This window comes from Orycteropus afer, unplaced genomic scaffold (genome assembly GCF_000298275.1).
Source record: "Orycteropus afer afer isolate SDZICR_OR568_19922 unplaced genomic scaffold, OryAfe1.0 scaffold00046, whole genome shotgun sequence".
Lineage (NCBI taxonomy): Eukaryota > Metazoa > Chordata > Mammalia > Tubulidentata > Orycteropodidae > Orycteropus > Orycteropus afer.
The window spans coordinates 2,843,577-2,865,869 of NW_006921633.1; the positions used below are offsets into that span (position 1 = coordinate 2,843,577).

The 22,293-nt window shown below is 37.7% G+C and overlaps 1 protein-coding gene across 1 annotated transcript in view; it reads right to left on the bottom strand.

Annotated features, from left to right (window-relative positions):
* Positions 1 to 1,906: 1,906 nt before the first annotated feature.
* EFEMP1 (EGF containing fibulin extracellular matrix protein 1) overlaps positions 1,907 to 22,293 on the bottom strand; it is a 75,356-nt gene continuing 54,969 nt past the window's right edge. The window contains exons 4-10 of the mRNA XM_007938013.1: positions 18,877 to 18,999; positions 17,503 to 17,622; positions 16,420 to 16,539; positions 14,991 to 15,110; positions 9,877 to 10,000; positions 9,599 to 9,794; positions 1,907 to 2,068 (exon numbers count right to left, since the gene is read on the bottom strand). Of these exons, the coding sequence (XP_007936204.1) occupies positions 1,907 to 2,068; positions 9,599 to 9,794; positions 9,877 to 10,000; positions 14,991 to 15,110; positions 16,420 to 16,539; positions 17,503 to 17,622; positions 18,877 to 18,999 (965 nt within the window). The remainder of the gene's footprint in view (positions 2,069 to 9,598; positions 9,795 to 9,876; positions 10,001 to 14,990; positions 15,111 to 16,419; positions 16,540 to 17,502; positions 17,623 to 18,876; positions 19,000 to 22,293) is intronic.

Consider the following 22,293-nt stretch of genomic DNA (forward strand, 5'->3'; position numbering starts at 1 on the left):
ATGGAGGTAGGTGTAGAGGGCCAGGGCCCATGAATAAATATTTCAGAGAGATAGATTGCTGTTTCTTCCATCATCCCCTCTGGAGTTGTAGGCAGGACCCTTGCCTTCTTATTTAAGAGTGAAAAATCTGTTGGAAAACTGTTATATAGGCTTTTAAAAATAACTGTTACAATTCCCAGCTTGAATGACTTGAGAGCCATGTCCTTATGTAGAAAAATCAAAAGGTTGCTTAAAAATGCAATCATTTAGATCAAGCCTTAATTTACCTTAACTCCTAGGTAATCATGCTGATAGGATGCAGGGGACACAGTCAACAGTCCTGCAGTGATGGTGCTGGTTGTTTTCTCTCATCCCTTGTGGTTCCCTTGGCCAGGACTGCTCTCTCTTTTGTACTGTTTCTGTGCCCCTTATCCCTTTAAACGTCCATCCCCCTTGTACTTATACAAGAGTTCGTGTTTTCTTCTTTAATCTCATGGTGAACTTTTTTTTTTTTTTTTTCTTTTTGGTAAGTTCTACAAATGTAGTCAATTCTTTGAGAAACATTTGATTCAACAGCCAGGTTACCTGGTTGTCAGATGTTATTCATATGTACCTTTGAAACTGAATATTTAGAAAAAAATTGGCTGAACAGTATTTTTGTAGGATGATTTTAAAAGTCTTTTTGTTCTTCATTTCCTAGTTGATTAAAAAAAAAAAAATCAGTCATTCTTGCTCTGCTAACTGATTTTTTTCCCTCAGACACAAACAGTATGTTTGCTGCTATTGGCTACATTAAAAAACAAAACAAAAACAAACAAACTCCAAAGATTGAGTGATCCTCTAAAAGAATATTTATTTTTTATTTTAAAATATGACACATCAAAGTGAAGCAGTTACATTTTAAACAAATAAGAAGACATAAAAGCTTTTCATGGAGTTGGGAGAGAAGGTAATTTGCTTTACTTCACTGTCACTCTGGACTCCAGGAATAAGAATGGTCACTGTTTTATTCCACTCTGAGCATTGAGTATAAAGATGAGAAGTTTTGGTTACTATTTAGTAAAGTTTTAAGATTTTAGTGTTACCCAGAAATTAAAACTTCCTCAGTAAAATAACCTTTTCTGCATTTTGTGCCACATCCTGTAGAAGTCCTGAATTTGGGGATGCTGCTGTATTTACAGTTGCTTCTCCAGATCAGTTCCAATGAGAAATAATTTGTTTCCTCATCTTCTTCCCATAGATTTCTCATTATAATACTTTTGTAGTGGAATACTTTATTTTTGAGAATGTTTGTTTACTATTTTTTTATATTCATAATGATAAATTTCAGACAAAAATTAAAATATCCTACAGTAATCAGCAGTTTATACAATAATGCCTTATTAATATATAATAAACAACCACATTTAGACTGATTAAAAAATAAAAACCAACACAAATATGGAAAAGCCTCATTTTTCTAAAGAAATATATCTTTATTGACTTTTTTCATTTTCTTACAAAGCAGTTAAAAAACTCACTAGACAACCTTGACCTTGCATACTATTCGATGTTATGATGGCTGCCTCCTTAGGAGACTGCAGTGGAGCTGTATGTAGTAGTAGTTTTTGTAAGCACCACAGAAGATCATCTTTGCTTGGTCCCACTTTGACAGGAAAGAATCCAAGTTTCAACACGTAGTCTATACTTAGCTCTCTTGAATCAGACCAGTTTAGTGGATTACCATCTAATTTTCATATGGTAATAAAGACAAACTTTGAATCTTTACAGATTAAATGCCCACCTTATACCATGGTGTAATTGTTTGAATTATGGGTGAGTGTACAGAATATAGATGTAAATGTACTAGATATGTCTATAAATAAAATAGTGCTTTAAGGTAACATTATTCTTTGGCTGACTTAATGGTAGACTCTTATGAAAAAGACTAAAATGAAAATGGCCCCACAATGATTGTCAATCTTAACACTGAGCTTGTGCGGAAAGTTCCTATACTACTGACTGTCAGCATCTCCAGGTCCACGATATATTCTCTTGGTCCTGATAGCGTCTTCACCAGTACAAGCATTGCACTTACAGGACTTGTTTGCTTTAAAAAAAAAAAAAAAAAAAAGAGAGAGAGAGAGAGAAAGAGAAGAAAAGAGGGAGATAATTTTTCTTGAATTGGAGTTTCTATTATTTGTGTGTATACCACCTATAAGAATTAGGGGAAGAATTTTGAGGGTAGGATAAAAGAAGAGCCACTACTTAGGCCCTTTTTGATCCCAACAAGTTACTTTATCCCTTGTCCATCCATAGTCGTTAGCTTCAAGTTATAGTGACTGATTTTTCTGGGGAGTTCTTTGTTTTTCAGTCCTCCCTCTCTTTTAACATTTCTCTTCACTTATATTGTATAGCTCCAGCCTTTATATTAACTAGAGTTCAAGTGAGAATCTGGTAATTTTTGAAATGGTAAACAAAGTTGTCATTTCTCTACTTTTCAACACTGTATACCACTTTTAATCTAGTAATTGAAGAGCAATGTGAATAGTTAATTTCTGCAGATAGCAAATGGAAAGATACCCAGGGACATAGAAAGCATGTATAAAGATACATAAAGGTGTATATACACAGGGAAAAAGAGATGACATTAAAGGAAAGCTTTTGAATACTCGAGAATCACCCAGGATAAATAGAAATAATGCAAAAAAGTATTTTCAGGAAATCTGGATGCGTTTGATGAAGAGTGTGATGGATGCTGGGGCATAGAGAGGGATGAAGTTGGTAGGGCAGGTAAGGGCAGGTAAGTGAGTCTGAATGCAAGAAAGTGGACAGGGACAGAGACAAGGGTCAAATTCTGCAATCGTTAGAATGGATGGACATTAAGCCTTGGAACAGATGCGATAAGGCTGGAGTTCTGGGAGAGGCTTACATTTAAAGAGTGAGCAGAGGAGAAACTATTGAAGGAAACAGAAGAAATGGATGAGTAAGTGGTGAATAGATGAGTAGTCATCAGCATCAGGGGATCCTGAGGATGACTGGGAATTAAAAGTTTCCTCTGGATTCAGCAGTGTGGATGTTGTTGTGGCTTTTTCCAAGAACAACTTCAGTAGAGTAGTGGGAAAAGAAAACTGAGGAGTGACTAGCAAGTGAGGACCCACAGGCTGTGATTACATACTGTGTTGTAAGAGCCTTAGCCATGAAAGGAGAGGAGAGGGAGGGCAATATGTAGAGTGGAAAACTGAGGTTGAAGGTAGGAGACAAGAGGGAGTCTCACAGGACAAGCAGAGAAGATGGAATGAATAATACAGGTGCTGCATTGGCCTTGATTAACAGAAGTGAAACTCTGTCCTTGGCAACTGGAGGAAGGAGAAAAGAAGGGGACACATGGATTTAAGTTTTCAGTGGGGTAGGATGAGAAGTTCAGGTAATTCATGCCTGTTGGTCTCAGTGGTTTCAGAAGAGTAGGAGATGAGGTCACCTACTGAAAATGAAAGGTATTGGGACTTAAAATGATCCCTGGATGGCACAAATGATTAACACACTCAGCTGCTAACTGAAAGGTTGGAGGTACGCGTAGTCCACCGAGAGGTGACTTGGAGAAAGGCCTCGTGATCTACTTCTGAAAAATCAGCCATTAAAAACCTTATCCAGCACAGTTCTACTCTCATACCACGAGTCAGAATGGACTTTAGGGCAAATGGTTTTAGGGATTTAAAGAGAATGGGGAGGTTTGGGATCAGAAGCTGAAGAGAATGGAATGAAAGAGGGAAGGAAAACTAACAGGACTGAGGACTCATCTGCAGGTGGAGACCCAGATTTTAGTTTTGTCAATCTGTGTTGACAAGCTGGCTGGGAAAGTGGATATGGACTTTGGGACTGATCCAGAGTTGTTGGACAGGGAGTTGAGGTGTTGGTGTTTAGAGTAATTCAAGTGTCCACCAAGCAGTTGATAAATTGGAGGGGTCAAATGGAGGGGTCAGGGAACTAGTATCATTTTGAGGGTGAAGAACAGATTAAGCAGGAGTGAGGGCATGGGGTTTGGTGGCAGAGTAGCGTGGAGCTGAAGGTCATAGGAGGTGAGATGGCCAGGGAATTTGTAGGCTAAGGTATTAGACGATTCTGAGAGCATCCAGATTATATTATGGAAAGGAACACTCTTCATAATCTAGACTTTCCTTATCCTAGGCACTCTGCTCTTTTGAGTGATCTCATCTACTACCTACAAACTCTCCCTGGTTTACCTCATCCATACCCACGGCTTCATTTATCATGTATTTCCTAGTGACTTGAAAATCTCTATTTTGAGTTCTAAGCCCACATATCCAATTATCTATGTGTTTTCTCATGGGGATCAGAACTCAGTATGTTCAAACTGGACTACAGGCAGTTCCTGGGTTACAAATGTCCAACTTACATACAACCCATAGTTACAAACCAACTCCCTGTAAGGCTTATTATACTAAATATTTTAGGTACATATGATGGTTTGTAATAGCAAATGGGTGCTACTTTGCAACATGAATCAAAACATTATTATTACTGGATTTATTATGTTAAAGATGTTTTAGTTTTAGTGTATCTAGAAGTGTTTCTTTAATGTTTTTTATGCATAGAAGGATATACTATATACTATATATAACACAAACATGAGACTGTCATTAGATATAAACTGTACCTAACTGTTCCAACTTACATACAAATTTGACATAAAGACAGATTTAGGAATGGAACTCTTTTATAATCCACTGGCTCTCAAGACAGAAACTTGAGCATTATCCTTATTGTTTCCTTCTCTTTCATCACCTTAGCAAATGGGATATCAAATCTTGTTCTTCCTAAATACATGTGTGCACTTTTTTTGACCCACTGTAATCTCCTAGACTCCCATCTCTTAAACTCCTAACTGATGTCCCCACTTCCATTCTTACCCAGCTCCTATCCAGGCTCTACAGTGTGGCAAGGCATCTTTTTAAATTTTTTTTTTTTCCCAGTTTCAAAAATATTTTTGAATTGTATTCTTTTATATTTTATATCGAGCACCTACATTTAACTATTACATCTGTTTCCATTCCATCATTCATCATCCATTCATCAGCAGTAGTAATTGAGGCCTAATTGTTACTTAAACTCACAAAGGATTATCTCATGTAACAGATAGGTAAACAGGCCTTTTGTATTTGTTTATTGTTTTTCCTGGTAAATATTAGCTATTATTCACTCTTTCTGTTTGGCCAGGCATGTTTTTAACACGAAAATCATGATAGTGACTCTTCAACTTAAACCCTTGAGAGAGCCTGTAAAGCCTTGTGTGATCTAGCCCCTGTCGAGTTTTCTGGGCTCCTAGCAAGCCATTCTGTCTCTACCACTTGAAGTTCCAGACTAACTACACTGGTTTTAGTAGACTTCATTTTGTAGAGCAGGAGATTGGGTGGTGCAAGCAGTTTGAGATTGGCTGTTAACCAAAAGGTGGGTGGTTCAAACCTACCCAGAGATGCTGAGGGAGAAAGGCCTGGTCAATTGCTTCTGTAAAGATTAAAGTCAAGAACATTTCATGGAGCAGTTCTATTCTGTAACACTTGGGGTCACCAAGACTGAGGGCTGACTCAACGGCAGCTAACAACAAGTTTTGGGAGCAGTTTCAGGTTTTCAGAAAAATTGTACAGAAAGTACTGAGAATTTCCCTTTACCTCCTCCTCCTGCACATTGTTTCTCCTGTTAACAAGTTACATTCCTGCTAGACTGCTTTTTATTCCTTCTATTTGTCAGATTCTAATTTGTTCTTCTGCTTAAATACCACTTACTCCAGGAGGCTCCCTGATCACTCCTGTTTCAGTTAGGTCCACTTGGTATACATTTGGAGCTACTTGCAACTTTGTTGTAACATTCAGCAAAGTTGTGAGCACTCATTCTCTGTCTTGACTATAAGCTGCATTGGGCAAGGATTGGCTTTGTTTTTTCATTGCTGTATCTCTAGGAACTTGCATAATGGCCTCCTACAGGCAATAGTTGTAGGTAATAGTAATACCTTGCAGGATTGCTGATTGGATTCATCCATTCATTTAGAAATATTTTTTGAACACCTGCTGTGAGCAAGGTTCCATTCTATGTGCTAAGGATAGAGCAGTGAACAGACAGGCAGAGTCTGCTTTAATTGTGCTCATATTCTAGTGGGAACACAGACAAATGAATAATATGCCAGGTGGTTCCAAGAGCTATAAACAAAAACAAGGCTTGGTAAAGGGGATAAAAAATGGAGGTGGAGGTGCTATTGTACCTTCAATTTCATGATTGACTTTTTTTTCCAATATGTCCCCTTTTCCATGTTCTCCCAAAAGCAATAAAAATATAAATCCTCTAATCCATGTACCCTTTCAAGGACAAGGTCAAGTCTATTGACCTTTAAGAAACCTTGTTTGACCAAAAATGCAGAGAAGAAACGAGTCTACGTGAGCCACAACCTCATCTACTCTGAGACCAAAAGAACTAGATGGTGCCCAGCTACCAACACAGACTGTTGGGGTCACAATAGTTGGTCCAGGATAGAAGGGGAGAAGAATATGGAACAGAATTCAAATTCTTATTTAAAAAAAAAAAAAGAAAGCTAGATAAACTGAAAAGGTAGAAAACAGAGACCTTCCTGAGATACTCTTTAAAACTAGAACTGAGCCTATTCCTGGAGATCACCTTTTAGAAAATAGCAGAGGGGCACACAAAATAAAGAATATTACCTGTAAGATTGGTGCCCTACTTAAAAACCATCAGTATGAACCCAAAAGGTCAACAATTACTCAAAAGCAAAGATGAGAAGATAAGGGGGCAGGGAATGTAGGATATTAGAAAGGGAACAAACTGAATACAATTAAAGAAAATATCGACACATTGTGATAAATATAACTGAACAATTTGTGTAGAAATTATCAAGTGGGAACCTAACTTGCTGTGTAAACTTTCACCAAAAACTCAAAAAAATATTAAAAAAAAAAAAAAAAAAAGAGGAAACTTTTTTTGACTATTCCAGTTCACGTTAATTCTCTGATGTCTTTGAACCATGGAAGTAAGCACACAATTGTCTTTTTTTTTATGCATGTTAACTTTTGTCTCCTAGTAACGTTTCAAGCTCTTTGAAATCAGAAACCATGCATTATATGTCTTTTTCTTGCCTCATAGCATCTAGCATGGAGTTGAGCACAAAGTGGGTACTTAAGGTCTGATGGTTGATTCTTATGTATTAAATGCTCTCTGTATATGTGGAATTTCAGTTGAGAAACTTTGTAGGATTCGATCTTGAATTATGTGATATAAAAGAAATAGTCTTTAATACCACTTTTATTATTTAAAATAGTTTTTGTTTAAAATAATTTAAAATTATTTAACTCTAGAATTATTAAAATTGGCAATGTTTTATTCATTCATGAGAAAACACTGTGATATCATTTATGTTTGAAGATATCAAGTTGAGAAATACAATGATATAAATTATAAGTAACTATTAAAGCTAAGGAGCTCTGCTGGCGTAGTGCCTAAGGCATTTAACTGCTAAAGGCTGGCGGTTCAAATCCACCAGCAACTCCTCAGAAGGAAGATTGGTCAATCTACTTCCGTCGTGATACCACCTCGGAAACACAACGAGGGGTCACCGTGAGTCGGATCCAATTCGATGGCAGTGAGTTTGGTTTTTTTGGTTTATTAAAGTGCTATGCTTACTGCACAAAATAAAAATGCATTTTTTTTTTTTTTTTACAGGAGTAAAACTGTTGATTCTGCTAGGAAATTTTATTTTTTAACTGTTAACTGTTGATTCTGCTAGGAAATTTTATTTTTTTCACTTATGGCTCAGAATTCATAATGGAAATTATTTTTAAAGAAGATTTTGAGATGAATCTATTTAATTGTCATGAGGTTACAATTAATGTTATTTGCCTGGGTTACAATTATTAAATTGGCATTACCTGAACTGTGTGAAATTCAATTAGAGGAAACTTCTTACAAATATCTGGTATCTCAAATTTCAAACATCACATGTTAAAGAAATAAAAAAGAATATTAATAGATTGTATTTTGGGCTGGGTTTTCCTCTTCAGAAGTTGGTCATGAGAAATTAATCATTTCTAATTTACTGGCAAAGGAACAGAATCACATAACTCTGGAGCTGGAAAGGAATTTAATATATCAAAGACCAGGATAAACGTGTAAACATTAGCAATCTGTAAACTTTACCACAAGCATGAATTTTCTAATTTACTTTTCATACTCTCAAAATGAAATATTGACTTTAAAGTCTGATTTAAAATGAAGAGCGCCCAAAGGACTTTTGAGAAAACTGTAACTGGATGAATAACATCCTTAGCATGAAACAGTTACTGTAATCCTGTAAACTGCTTGGTGAGGTGCCATCATTTTCACATGAAGTGGTGAGCTGTATTTAAAATAAGTTAGAATTTTAACCTAAAATGAACTTGCTGAGATTTTTCATGGGGAACTGGAGGCTCTGGAGTCAGGGAAATTAGCTAAGAAGTCACTGGAAGAGTTTGGGAGGTGAAGACAGCCAGTGTAAAGAAGAGAAGCAAGGGGCATGGAGAAGCCATGACAATCTAGGAGACAATGCTGAGAAAGAAATGGCAGACTTCACAGAAAGCTGTGACGTAGGCAATGAAAGGAAAAGACATGGGTGACCTCACTGTGTTTGGCTGGAAGTTTGCAAGAATGCTATAGCTACTGACACATGATATATGAGGACAGCGGTAGAGTGGGTAAAGCATTTGGCTGCTAACCAGAAGGTGGCTGTTCAAACCCACTCGCTGCTCTGTGGGAGGAAGATGAGACAATCTACTCCTGTAAAGATTTACAGCTTTGGAAATCTTGTGGGGGTCACTAGGAGTCAGAATCAACTCGATGACAGTGGGTTTTGTTTTTTGATTTTTGGGATGTAGTGAGAAGGTGTTTCTCAGAGACAAAGGAGTTTAAATTTTAGTGTGAATGTGATTGGTCTTATAAATGTAACAGTAGGGAATTCACAATTTTTGAAAAGAAGCTCTCTAAACTCACTAAAAACGCACTGCTGTCAAGTCAATTCTGACTCAAAGCCACCTCTCCTTGGGTTTCCAAAGTGGTATCTCTATGGAAGTAGATTGCCCAATCTTCCTTCCGAGGAGTGGCTGGTGGGTTTGAACTGCCAACATTCCAGTTAGCAGTCAAATGCCTTAGGTACTACACTACCAGAGCTCCCAAAAAGCTCTCTAGGAATTATTTTTTCCTATTAGACAATCAAATAACTAAATGATTTGTGGTACCTATTTGGGGTGTGTATGTGTGTGTAAGCTTGCATTTTGTTGGTTAACACACAACTCCATTAGAGTCTGCAAGTTGGTATTGGATTGACTCTAGGGAAGCTAACTTCATCTCTCTGAGGCTTACTTTCCTCTTCTGTAAAAAATGGAGATAAATATTAATATCTATTTGACAGTGTTACCAAGAAAATGAAATGAGATAATTCACAGAGAAAGACATTTCACAAAGCCTGCATATTTAAAATTCTTTAAAGGTTAGTTTCCCTTCCACATGAATACTTAAAAAAAAAAAAAAAAAAAAAGATATTTCCATCCTTCTCAACAGCCAAGCTTGCCTTCCAGATACTTACCCTTAGGTAGAATTCTCCATTTTCATTTCCAGATTTAATCCGAAAAGTATTGATAGTGTTGGCATAAATAGTTGTAGCCTGTATTTGGAAGATGTCTGAGGGCACAGACCTGTCAGATCGGATGCTCATGTATTTGTACACTATGGACTGGGGGAGTTCTCGGCACACAGCATTTGACACTGGGCAAACACATCGGCTGCAGAGACAAGCATAAGTATTCAGTTTGGCTTGGTAAAGACCAGAGGAGTCTCAGTTTCAAAAGTTCTGATTTTTCTTACTTCTCTGATGTAAGAATGTAGGGGTCTTGACAAGGATTTCGTGGGTAACAACGGAAGCCACCATGATAATTCCAACACATTTCATCCTCCCGGCATTCATTTGTGGTCTCACACTCATTTATATCTGTAGAGACGTAGGGGCAAAGAGTTTACTGATCTAAGTAAACTGTAGAAATGGCATATTCTGGTTTTCAAGGATGGGTGCGTGTTGGACTAAGGACTGTGTTTAATTTGCTTTTATACACAAGATTGAGTAGAACCTGAGTTCATCACTTTGAATTCAAGATAGATGTAGCTGAGCAATTTTAGGCAGATTAATATGTGTCAATTCATTATATTTTACTGACCCGTGCACTGCTGATCGGCTAAATGCAAAGCCAAACGCTAGCCACTGACCCTGCTTATATAAAAGTGAAGACACTCAGTTCCTGCCCTTAGGGAGATTACAATTGAGTTGGGACTATAGGTATGGCAGGAGTCCCTGGGTGGTGAAAATGGTTAATGCACTTGGCTGCTAACCAAAAGGTTAGAGGCTTGAGTCCACCCAGAGGTGCACCGGAAAAAAGGCCTGATGATGTACTTTGGAAAATTCAACATTGAAAACTATAGAGCACAATTCTACTCTGACGCACATGGGATCGCCAGGATTTAGAATCAGCAACAAGTGGTTTGTTTTTTGGTTATAGATACAGCAACAGTTAATTATAAGATAAAGTATAATTAAATAAAAATAGGTAAGTGCCCTGGAAAACTGGAAGTAGATTTGATTAATTCTACATGGGGATTAGAGAAGGCTGAAGGGAGGAAGAGGCCTCTCAACTAAATCTTGAAGGGTAGTTAGATGGGGTTTTCATGGCTGTGGTGGGGAGAGCCTTCCAGGCTGAGAAAACATCAAGCAAAAAGTCTTGAGAAGGCAGTTTATCATCTAGCTCAGGGTCTTGAAAGAGAGGTAAAGGCTAGAGATGTGGTTCAAATAAGTATATGGTAGTCGATGCTCTAGTGGTGTAGTGCCTAAGGCATTTGACTGTTGACCAGAAGTCTGGTGGTTCAAACCCACCAGCCACTCTTCAGAAGGAAGATTGAGCAATCTACTTCATAGAGATACGGCCTCAGAAACCCAAGGAGGGGTCACTATGAGTCAAATTGACTCGATGGCAGTGGTGGAAGGAAACCCAATAAAAGGCAGTGTCAAAGAAAGTAGAGGGGCAGAGGGCCAGGGAAGGTGTGTTATATACAGATCAGGCTGGAGAAGGACTGACTTTGGTAATTAGGAATTCCTAGAACAGTTTCACTAGAAATCTATCATATTTAAAACAACGATCGGTATCAATAAGTGGCATGGCCACTTGCTGTGGAATTGATTCTGACTCATGGTGACCCCATGTGGGCCAGAGTAGAACTGTGCTCCAAAGGGTTTCCAATGGCTGATTTTTCAGAATCAGATCCCCAGGCCTTTCTTCAGAGGCACCTTTGGATGGATTAGAACCTGTAACCTTTGGGTTAGCAGCCAAGCAGGGTAAGTTTGTATCACCCAGGGACTCCACTCACATCCATGCCTATGTCTATATCTCTTTACATTTGAATAATGATTTATATTTTATGCAGTATAAGCCTTTTCAAAATCATTACTTCCCATAGTTGAAAATTTTCATTCATTCATTCAATAATTTACTGAATCCTGCTACAAGCCAGTCAATAGCAAGGAACTGGGATCCAATCTCTTTCTCTTTGAATTCTCATAGGTCTGTGTTCCTTTTCTGTGTCCTTTATTGCTTTCTGCTTTGCTGTGTGTTTGTCCTAACTTTTCCATTAGCTTCTAAACTCCTTGAAATCAGGGGCTATCTTTTTACACTTGTGTTTTTATCCCTTTGATTACCTACTATTTCTGCACTGGGAGCACTTGGTTTTCTAGAAGTATTCAATTGAACTAAGTTGCTCATCTCACAAACCATGTGGAAATAGGTGGGAAAGGTAATATTTCCACTTGACATGGAGGAAAACAAATAAGGGTTAAATGACTGGCCCAAGTTCACACAGTTAGGGAGAGGTATCATTGGTATTCCATCCTCTAAATGAGAATTATTCTATGCCTTGTCTTTAAAGAAAAACATTTTCTTTTAGTCTCCAAACTGGCTAAAGTTATCCTGAGCCCAGGAGAACACTGGAAAACTATGTAGCTTCCAAGAGTCAGCTATAAGAAGTGTCTTCTTTTGGACTGGTTATGGCTAAAGAAAGAACACTTAGATCCCTGAGAGGAAATCACAATTGACTTGTTCATTCCGTAGTTTCATGGATACTGTTTAGCTATTGGGAAACCAAGACTAGTTTGTTATATAAAGTCTAATAGTGGCAAAAGTAAATTTTATGTTATCATTTCATTTATTATTAATTTAAACCATAGCAAAACCAAAAGCTTAATCATTCCAGAACTTTTTCAGAAACTGTGTTAAAATATTCAATGAATGTGTGCGCATGCGTATTTTTTTTTTTTTGGCAAGACTGTGGAAATGAGAATTATTTCGTCCTCAAAATAAACCTTGTAGAGGAAGGTGAGAATACAAATTTTTCAGTTTTAGCCAAGCATTCTGAAGCTGCACGTCTTCAAGATACAGTATTTTTAGATACTCATTTGTAGTTCCAGTGCCTTTTTCACCTTTGATTGTAATAGATATAATATAGACTAAAAACAACCCACTGTCATCAAGCCAATTCTGACTCATAGGTAAAATTTCATTGTTTAATTTGCTTCTTTCTTTTGCTGAGCATCAAATCCATTTATGATCAGAAACACAAAGACACTTGTTTTCAGGACTCCAGAGGAATAGGTTAAGCTATCCCCACTGGCTAACATTTTCCTGCATGCAATATTCACGTTAGAAGTCTCAGTTAGGGTCCAGAAAGTAAAGCCATTGATAGGCAATGTTTTTTTCCAATTAACATTTACAGAATCTCTGGTAACCTGGAAAGAGTTATAAAGACGTTCATTGTGCAATGCCATTAAGTATGAGCAATTATGCTCATACTTAGTGGTTGGAGTCTAGTTGAGTAATTGTATGCATAATAAAATTCCAGGTCATGGATCTTCCTCTAAATTAACACTTTTCCTGCAAAATCATGATACAGACTGAGAATTGCCAATGTCTCCTTTTCTTAATATTTCCTCTCTCTTTATTGCCCTGACCTCTCTCAAGTTCTGATAAAAAAGACCTCTCTAGAAAAGATTTGCTACTAGTCCTTTACACTGCTGGCAAATTTCATAGCACATTGAATTGTATAGGCTTAATAGTTTATAGATTATTTTTACATATGGTGTTCCATTTGAGCCCTAGTGGCACAGTGGTTAAAGTGCTCAGATGCTAACTGAAAGGTCAGTGGTTTGAAACCACCAGCCACGTCCTGGGAGAAATATGTGGCATTCTGCTTTCATAAAGATTTACAACCTTGGAAACCCTATGAGGCAGTTCTACGGAGTTGCTTTCAGTTGGAGTTGACTTGACAGCAGTGGGTTGTGTTCTATTTCATTCCCTCAACTCCCTTCTCCAAGCTGAGGTTTAAAGAAGTTTTGTAATTTGTTCAAGATCACACAGATAGAATGCAGTAGTTAGGACTCACACAGGTTTCTGTCTTCAAATCCAATCTTTTTTCTTTACTCTTTTACTGCTTTCATGTAAATTTAAGTGTTGTACTAGTGCCTAAGGCATCTGACTGCTAACCAGAAGGCTGGTGGTTCAAACCCACCAGCCATTCCTTGGAAGGAATCTACTTCTGTAGTGATACAGACTTGGAAACCCAAGGAAGGGTCACTATGAGTTGCATCCAACTCCACAGCAGTGAGTTTGCTTTTTTTTTGGTACTAGCTTTCGCATGGAGGTTTACCTTTTAGATCTTGACTAACCAGTCAAGCAATTTTAAAATACATGTAGCATTAGCAGTGGGGGAAGAGGGTGCATATTTTTTGAGCTTCCTGAGAGATTCCGAAATCACATCCCACAGGAAGATGCCTCTTCTATTTATGTGTAGGCGTGAATATCACCTGAGTGGTCTTATTTTGAAATTGGATCCAAAGATATTAGCTATATTAGGATCAATAGTTTTCTCCAAAGAACTCAAGTACTTTTTAGTACCCATTTGGCTGATTTCCTTAGGAACTAAATTACTACTTAATATGTAATCTTGGTGTTTTAGAGAATTGAGACTAGTTTGAAGCATGCTTCGCACAAACATTAAACTTAAGTTCTATGCTTAAATTCATGGTGAAATATTTTAATAATCAAATCTTTTCTGATCGTTCATTGCAAGAGCATATCACTGAAATTATGTAGACTATAAACAGGGGATGTCAATATTTTATTAAAATTATTTCTATTTCAAGAAAAAAAAAAACTATTACTCCAAGTTTAAAGAAAAATCATTAACACTGACCAAAAAAAAACCAAACTCACTGCCATTAAGTGGATTCTGACTCATAGCGACCCATTTTGGTTTCCGAGGCAGTAACTCTTTACAGAAGTAGATTGCCCAGTATTCCTTCCATGGAGTGGCTGGTGGATTTGAACCACCAACATTCTGGTTAGCAGTCAAATGCCTTAGGCACTACGCCACCAGTGCTCCTTCATTAACACTGAGTACACTCTTTTTGAGTTGTGCATACCTCATTATGGATAGAGGAAGAAAGAGCTTAAATTTCAGGTGGGAAAAATGGAAATCCTATAACTTCCTCCCTGCTTTTCCTCATTAACAAAACACTTAACAGATGTAGCATTCTCTAACCAAACCAAACTCACTGCCCTTGAGTCGAACCTGACTCACAGTGACCCCCTCCTTGGGTTTCCAAGGCGGTATCCTTCTATTACATGATTATACAAGTGGTTAAAAAAAAAAACAAACTCACTGCTGTTGAGTCAACTGCAACTTATAGCAACCCCTCCTTGGGTTTCCGAGGAGGTATCACTACGGAAGTAGATTGTCCAACCTTCCTTCTGAGAAGTGGCTGGTGGGTTTGAACCACCAGCCTTTTGGTTAGCAGTCAAGTGCCTTAGGCACCATGCTACCAGAGCTCCTGGAGAAGCATAAAATTAACCATCATAGAAGATATGAGAAAATCTGAAGCTTACCCTGACATGTTCTACTTCTCATCACTTGGTATCCCTGGGGACACATACATGAGAACTTCCCAGGTTCATTGACACATTGATATTGACACAGGTAGCTGGAAGTTCTGCACTCATCAATGTCTGTTGAATTAAATAAGAGCAAGGATACAGAGTTGAGAAACTTACACATCTCTACTTTGGTGACTTTATTTTTTTTTAAGATGAACTAAAAGGAGTATAAACACTGCAAACTCTGAAACAGAGTTACCAGTATTTTATAAGAAGCACAAGGGCAAATTCGAACAATATCAGCTAATTTCTTCTATGATTTCATAGCACAAAGAATATTTCTTACCCTTACTTTTACTGAATCATTGCTGACAGTTTGGCTAATCCTGGACCTCGCCTTACTAGTTTAACAGACTGAATGAATTGGCTTGTGGTCGACACTCTTCACTTTGGGCTCTGCAGATCCATGCATAATGCAGATTCATGTTTGCCTTCTCAGAAACTGGGTGGCTCTGCCACCCGATTTCATCTGAGCTTTGAACTCCAAGTCCCATCACTGAGCTAACTTCCAGAGAGGGTGATGTCTTGGCAGGGTCTGGCCTTCAGGGGAGGAATGCTTTGCATTTCTGAATGGTGATGTCCTACAATTTACTCAGAAGGGCAGAGGCAGCTGTTCTGAGCCAGCCCCATTTGGTTTTGAGAACACAGCATGATGCGAGTTCTCTCTGGGTGGGGTCTGACCTCTGTGTCCCCAAGTAAAGCTGGGAGAGTCATGAGGAAGTCAGAGAAATCAATTGTCAATGGAATCCCTTTCAGGAATGTCTTAGGCCTTTTGAACTACACAGTGGAACATGCACATGCAGTGGACTCTGAAGGCCCTCCATCCAGTTAAATGGTCTTCTTTCTACTCAAGTGGAAAGTAAAGCCCTGGCAGCTTAAAAATGTGCCCAAATCATTCAATGGCAGAAATAAGACTAGGACCAGGTGTCTTGGTTTCTATTCGAATGTTTTTTGACATGCAACCAACCCTTCTCACACTTGAGTGTGCACACCTGGCATTTGGAGAGCTTTTTAAAATGCAGATTCTGACTGTACGTCTAGGATTTGTACCCGAGATTCTGTCTTTCTCTCAAGCTCCCAGGAGGTGCTAATGATGTTAGTCATTGGATCACATTTTGAGAAATTAGAATCTAGAGCACCCCTTCTAATGATTAGATGCACACTATATCTAATATTTCACTTACTTTGTTTCTTCTCTTTTCTCTTGGTAGCATACTGAAAAGCTAATGTTACAACTGATTAACAGGATTTTACCAGAGAATTTCCATGGAAAAAAATTTATTTTCCCAAACAGGTACATTATCACGTAAAGCAACAGCAATCACAGGTATTGCTCCCCTGAGCTGGGCTCTTATTACACATTATTTCGAAAACATTTTACCTTCACAGTTGAGCCTGTCACTGCTTAGCTCATATCCTTGATTGCACTGACAGATGAATGAACCAAGAATATTGTAGCATTGCTGAGCACATTGATTGCTGGCATCACATTCATTTATATCTGAAAGGAAAGGAGTTTTATATACATCTTTAAGCAGAAACTTGCTCTTTTGTACCTATGTCATCTGATGATAAGTAATTCCCAAGCTGAATTCTTTGCCCTGCAGAAGCTCACTGGAGAACATCCATGCAGGTTTCATATTTATTGGAAAAACTTCAAACATATGTGTAATACTTCTTTTAGAAATACCAGAACAATTTTTCTAGGAATGACATTTAGTTTGATGTTTGATGAACCTTTCCCAAAAAATTTAATGCTTCTAATAAATATACATTCCACCATCTATTTTTTTGTTGTTGCTGTTCAGATACAAAATGCCAAGACTATAAATTATTGATAGAAGACACACATACTGATATAGTCTCTCAGCATGTTGTAGTGAAGATTTATCTGTGCTATTTATTACTTTTTAAATGGGTTCTGTTGAATTCCATTACAATTATAACATAAGCCTTTGAGACCCATATGGAGTTTTGCAATGCTCTGAGGCACTGAAAATATTGTGAAAAGGCATTTTTCTTGCAGTAGATTCTTTCCATGTCATGCCAATCTTAAAACTGTGTGCCGTGACACTGCATTCTGAAAGGGGAGAAGAGGCATGTAAAAATCAGATTTGCTGTGAGTGGAAAATTTATGTACATGAACTTGCAATAACCCCTTTAGCACCTCCAGCATTTATATCATAGAGTGTTGACTAATTGGTGTGTGTATATCAATTGATCTGCAGTTTTTAATTGTTCAAATACACCCAAAAACTAAAACCAAGGTTAAAAAAGTTTTCCATTCACATCTTGTATGTTTTAAGAAACAGACTGGTTATTGTCTGTTTAGCTTTATGATTGCTTAAGGGAAGTTGATAAAAACTGGTTCATAGAAAATTGGAAATTCTGCAATGTGGCATGGGATATGCTTTTTTGAAGACACAAACCAGTGAGCCAGGATGGCAGTTCCCAAAAGGCTTACCTACACAGGTGTAGTTGTTTGCCGCCAACTGAAACCCAGGACTGCACTGGCAATAAAAGGAGCCTGGCGTGTTCACACATCTTTGGTGGCAGTACGGAGGGGTGGCACATTCATCTATGTCTACATTATCACACACACACAGATAAAGAGCCAAGTTATTGACTATTCACAGCTGTTTGCTTTCAAGTGTTCAGTAGAGCATTATCTAGGCAACCTATCTAGAGAAGACCTCATTTTTTTTTTTTTAATTTTTATTGTGATTTGGGTGAAAGTTTACAGAGCAAATTCATTTTCCATACAGCAGTTCACATACATTTTGTCTCATCACATTCACTGCAATTTCCCACAATGCAATAGCTCTCTTCCCACTTTCTTCCCATAGTTACCTCTTTCTGTGTCTTTCCCCGCCATGTATTCCTGCTCTCTGAGCTGTCTCCCTGTGCATACACAGCCCTTCTATTTTCCCATGATTGATCTCTCCATGGTGTGTATCTACCTAATGTAAATGTTCAGTTCATATGCCTTTCTTTTGTTTGGCTAGAAGCCACAGGAACGGGTTCAATTCCAGACCTGAAGGGTAGCTAAAGGCCCTAGTCTCAGTAGTTCCACCAAGCTCTATCAGACTAGCAAACCTGGTTCCCCCCACCTTTTTCTTTTGTGATTTTGAGTTTTGTTGCACATTGTTCTCCCAGTCTATCCAGGATCTCCTACAGAAATCCTCCTCCCAGTGGTTGACAGTGGTAGCTGGGCACCATCTAGTTCTTCTGATCTCATAGTTACATAGGCTGAAGATTGCATGGTGTACCAGTCCCTTGGACTAATTGTTTCCATGTGTCTTTGGTTTTCTTCATTCTTCTTTGCTCTGGACGAGGAGAGACCAATTGTTGCATCTAGTTGGCTGTTTGCAAGCTTTTAAGATCCCAGTTGCTACTCACCAAGGTAGGATGTGGACCAATGTTTTTGTGTAGTATGTTATGCCAATTGAGCATGACAGGGAAGACCTCATTTCAAAAATAATTATTTTTCTCAATTTTTTGTGTGTGTGTTATTAAAATTAGGGTGTGTATGTTTTCAGTACATTTTAGTCTCTATTCTGCAGTTAAGTTAGATATTAAGAACATCGTTCACACCATTCAGTGGCAAATAGACCTGGTTTTGTGTGTTGAGATTTAAAGGGAGAAATGTACTTAAGAAATCTCATATACGTGTGAAAAAGATTATGTTAATGTGAAGAATGGAGTGATAGTCAATGAATGAATAAGCAGTTGTTAGCTTTAATTCCTCAAATAAATGAGTGCTTTGCTTTGAATGCCTGAGGTTTAAATAATTAGGATGCTCAATATAAGACTTTGCCTATCACACCAGGATACTTACCAACACACTGCTCTCCTCGCTTCTGATACCCTGGAGGGCACTGGCAGGTGAAGGAGCCCCGTAAATTGATACAAACTTGGTCGGCTCTGCAGTTGTGTGTTCCTGCTGTGCACTCATCTATGTCTGTCAAAAATGGACACACAGCACAGAAAGGATTTTAATTGGCTGTGATGATTTGGTATTTCCTCCATTTTGCTGTTATTCTTCTCTGAAAGAAATTCAACTTTCACTTTGTCCTTAAAATGTTTTTATAGTTACATGGGAAATGTTTTAAATTATAAATTATTTCACATGTTCAGAAAGTAATTTCATAGATTCCCATATGTACCACTCAAATTTATCAAATGCTAACATTTGCCACACTGGCCTCCATGCAATTTATTTTGTTAAGAAATGAAACATTTCAGATAAAGTTAAAGCCTCACCCATCCTTGTTCCTTTACCCCTCACCTAGAGGCAACCATTGTCCTTGTAGGTGTGACTCCTGCCCTGAGGTACTTTTATACTTTTTTAATACCTGGGTATACCCATTAGCATATGTATTGTTTTGTGTGTTTTGAAATTTAAATGAATTGTATGATCTCACTTTTTTCACTTAATGTTATGCTTTTGAGATAATTTCTATTGACTAATCTTTAAAACTCTTCTCAGACATTGAAAATAATCAAATTGTAATATTATAGATCTTTGTTCTCAATTTGTTTTCTTATTTATGTGTAAATTCTGTTGCTGTTTTTTGCAGATTTTGGGGTAACATGGACGTATAAATCCTTCATTGCAGATTTCAAAGTGCAAAGGATTCAATTTGATCATAGTTTTCTGGGAGAGACAGCTTAGTACAGTTTCAAATAAATATTTTCCCAAAGCATTTTACTTCTGGAAATAATTTATGTAGGCATGTTACAATTCTAGAAAGTTAAAAAAAAAGCTTAGTCTAAACATTTTATTTTTTATCATGATTTGAGTGAAAGTTTACAGAGCAAATTCATTTTCCATACAACAGTTCAAACATATTTTGTTTCATAATATTGATTGCAATCCCATAATGTAACAGCTCTCCTCCCACTTCCTCCCTGTGGTTACCTTTTCCCTATGTCCTTCCTGCCCTTTGAGCTATCTCCCTGTGCAAATCTTGCCCTTCTCTGATGGTTGATTGTTCTGAGAAGTACACCTACCTGGTGTAAATGTTCACTCTATATGCCTGTTGTTTGGCTGGAAGCCACGGGGATGAGTTCAATTCCAGGCCTGAAGGGTCAATAGGGGCCATATTCCTGGGGCCTTCACCAGTCTATATCAGACCAGTAAGCCTGGTCCATTTTATGACTTTCAGTTTTGTTTCACATTTTTCTCTTATTTTCTCTTATCAGAATCTCATATTTTGATCCCTTTCCAAGTGGTTGACAGTGGCAGCTGGGTACAATCTAGTTCTTCTGGTCTCAGGGTCGTGTAGGCTGACGTTCACATGGTTCACTAGTCCCTTGGACTAATTCTTTCCATGAATCTTTGGTTTTCTTAATTTCTTTCATTCATTTTTGCTCCAGATGAGGACAGACCAATCGTTGCATCATAGATGGCTGCTTGTAAGCTTTTAAGACTCTATTCACTACTTACCAAGGCAACAATGAATTTGTCTAGTATGTTCTGCCAATTGAACTTGATGTCCCCTGTGACCATGGTCCTGAGACTGTGGGCCTAGTGTCTCATTCCTTTAGGGTGTTTGGCTGTGGCTAAGGAGTTATCCTAACTTTGGCCCCTGTTAGCTCTATTATATAGATGGTCATTCTTACAGCACATACAAATATATATGTAGAAATATCCTCTGCCAAACTTATATATGGTCATGGGTATATTCTCTTTTGCCCAGACATACCTGATCATTTAGCCTGTCTACCTATGTATCCACCCGTAGATTTTATGTTTATTACTTATAATACGGTATTGTATATGTACAAGTATTTATCTTTGTTATCTGTAGCTCTTGTGCACCCCTCTGTGTCTTTCTTTTCCTTAGTGTTACTGTGTTGGTCACTCACTTTTGGTATATTGCCTTTCCCTTCACCCATATCAGTACTTGTCTCTTACCTATCTAGCAATTTTCCCTCCATTCCCCTCTCATCCTTGATAACCAATAGAGAAACTTTCCTTCCATATGTAAACCTTTCCTTGATTTTTTTACAATAGTGGACTCATACAATATTTATCCTTCTGTGATTGACTTATTTCACTTGGCATAATACCCTCCAAGTTCATTCCATAACAAACTTTTTATAAAGATTTTGTGTGTGTGTGTGTGTGGTCAAAATGTAATGTGACTTTGTGTGTGTACATTCATATTTACAGTAATTTATGATTTATAAATGCATTCATTCAAATCTCCTATATTCTGAAGTCAAATAGCACAATGAAAGGATTATGTGATTTTGGCATTCTTTAACAACCATAGACTCTAAGATTCACTTAAAGCTATCTTAAAACTTGTGATTTCTAGATGACAAATTTAAAATTAAAACCCAGACAGTCTTAAGAGTGCCTTAGATCATCACTGTGGCAGACCCAGGTTGGTGCCATGGGGCTCTTCTATACACAAAAACAATTTTGACCAAAGAGTAAAAAATATTTATAAACAAGCCATCAGTAATTAGAATTACTCCTCAATTCCTGCCTTCCCTTTAAGAAGCTCTGTATAGAGACTAGAGTCCTTGGGTGATGCAAAAGGTTAAGTACTTGACATTTAACCAAGGGATACATAGGAGTGTTTCAGAAGAAAGACTCAGTGATCTGTTTTGGAAAGGTCACAGTCTTGAGGACCCTCTGGGGCACAGTTCTGCTCTGATACACATGGGGTTACCATGAGTTGGAATCCAGTTGATGGGCAATTTTTATGCACACACACACACACACATATATGTATAGCTAGAGGGTGGTCCCTGGTATTGGTTTGTCTTTCAGTTTTTGGTGTTTTTCAAGTAGAGTTGCTGCTGTTGCACTAGCCATTGAAATAGTGTAGGAAGCTTGGATTGTAAGAGGGCTATCCTCAGATACTGGCTTCAGATATCTGAGTGTGGGAAAGATAGGAGAGATTCTTTCCATAAAAAAGAGGAAGGAAGGATGAGATATACATGACTGAAATCTCGTCAATGATTGGATAATAACCTATGAAAGCATCTACTTACATAATTCTTTAAACCTGGTTTTAAAATTTTGGCTGTTTTTTAAAAATTTTATTTTGAAATTATTATTATTTTCAAATCTGTGATTACAAACTCTGTCCTTTTTTACTTGCTATGTATAGGTACAGCAATCTCCCTTTGGAATTATTTGCTCCTTTTTGTATCTTTTATTATTTTCTCATATGCACTTGACGAAAACATTTCTACTGGGATTTCTTCAGAGCTTTATGACTTGCTAATGCAGAAA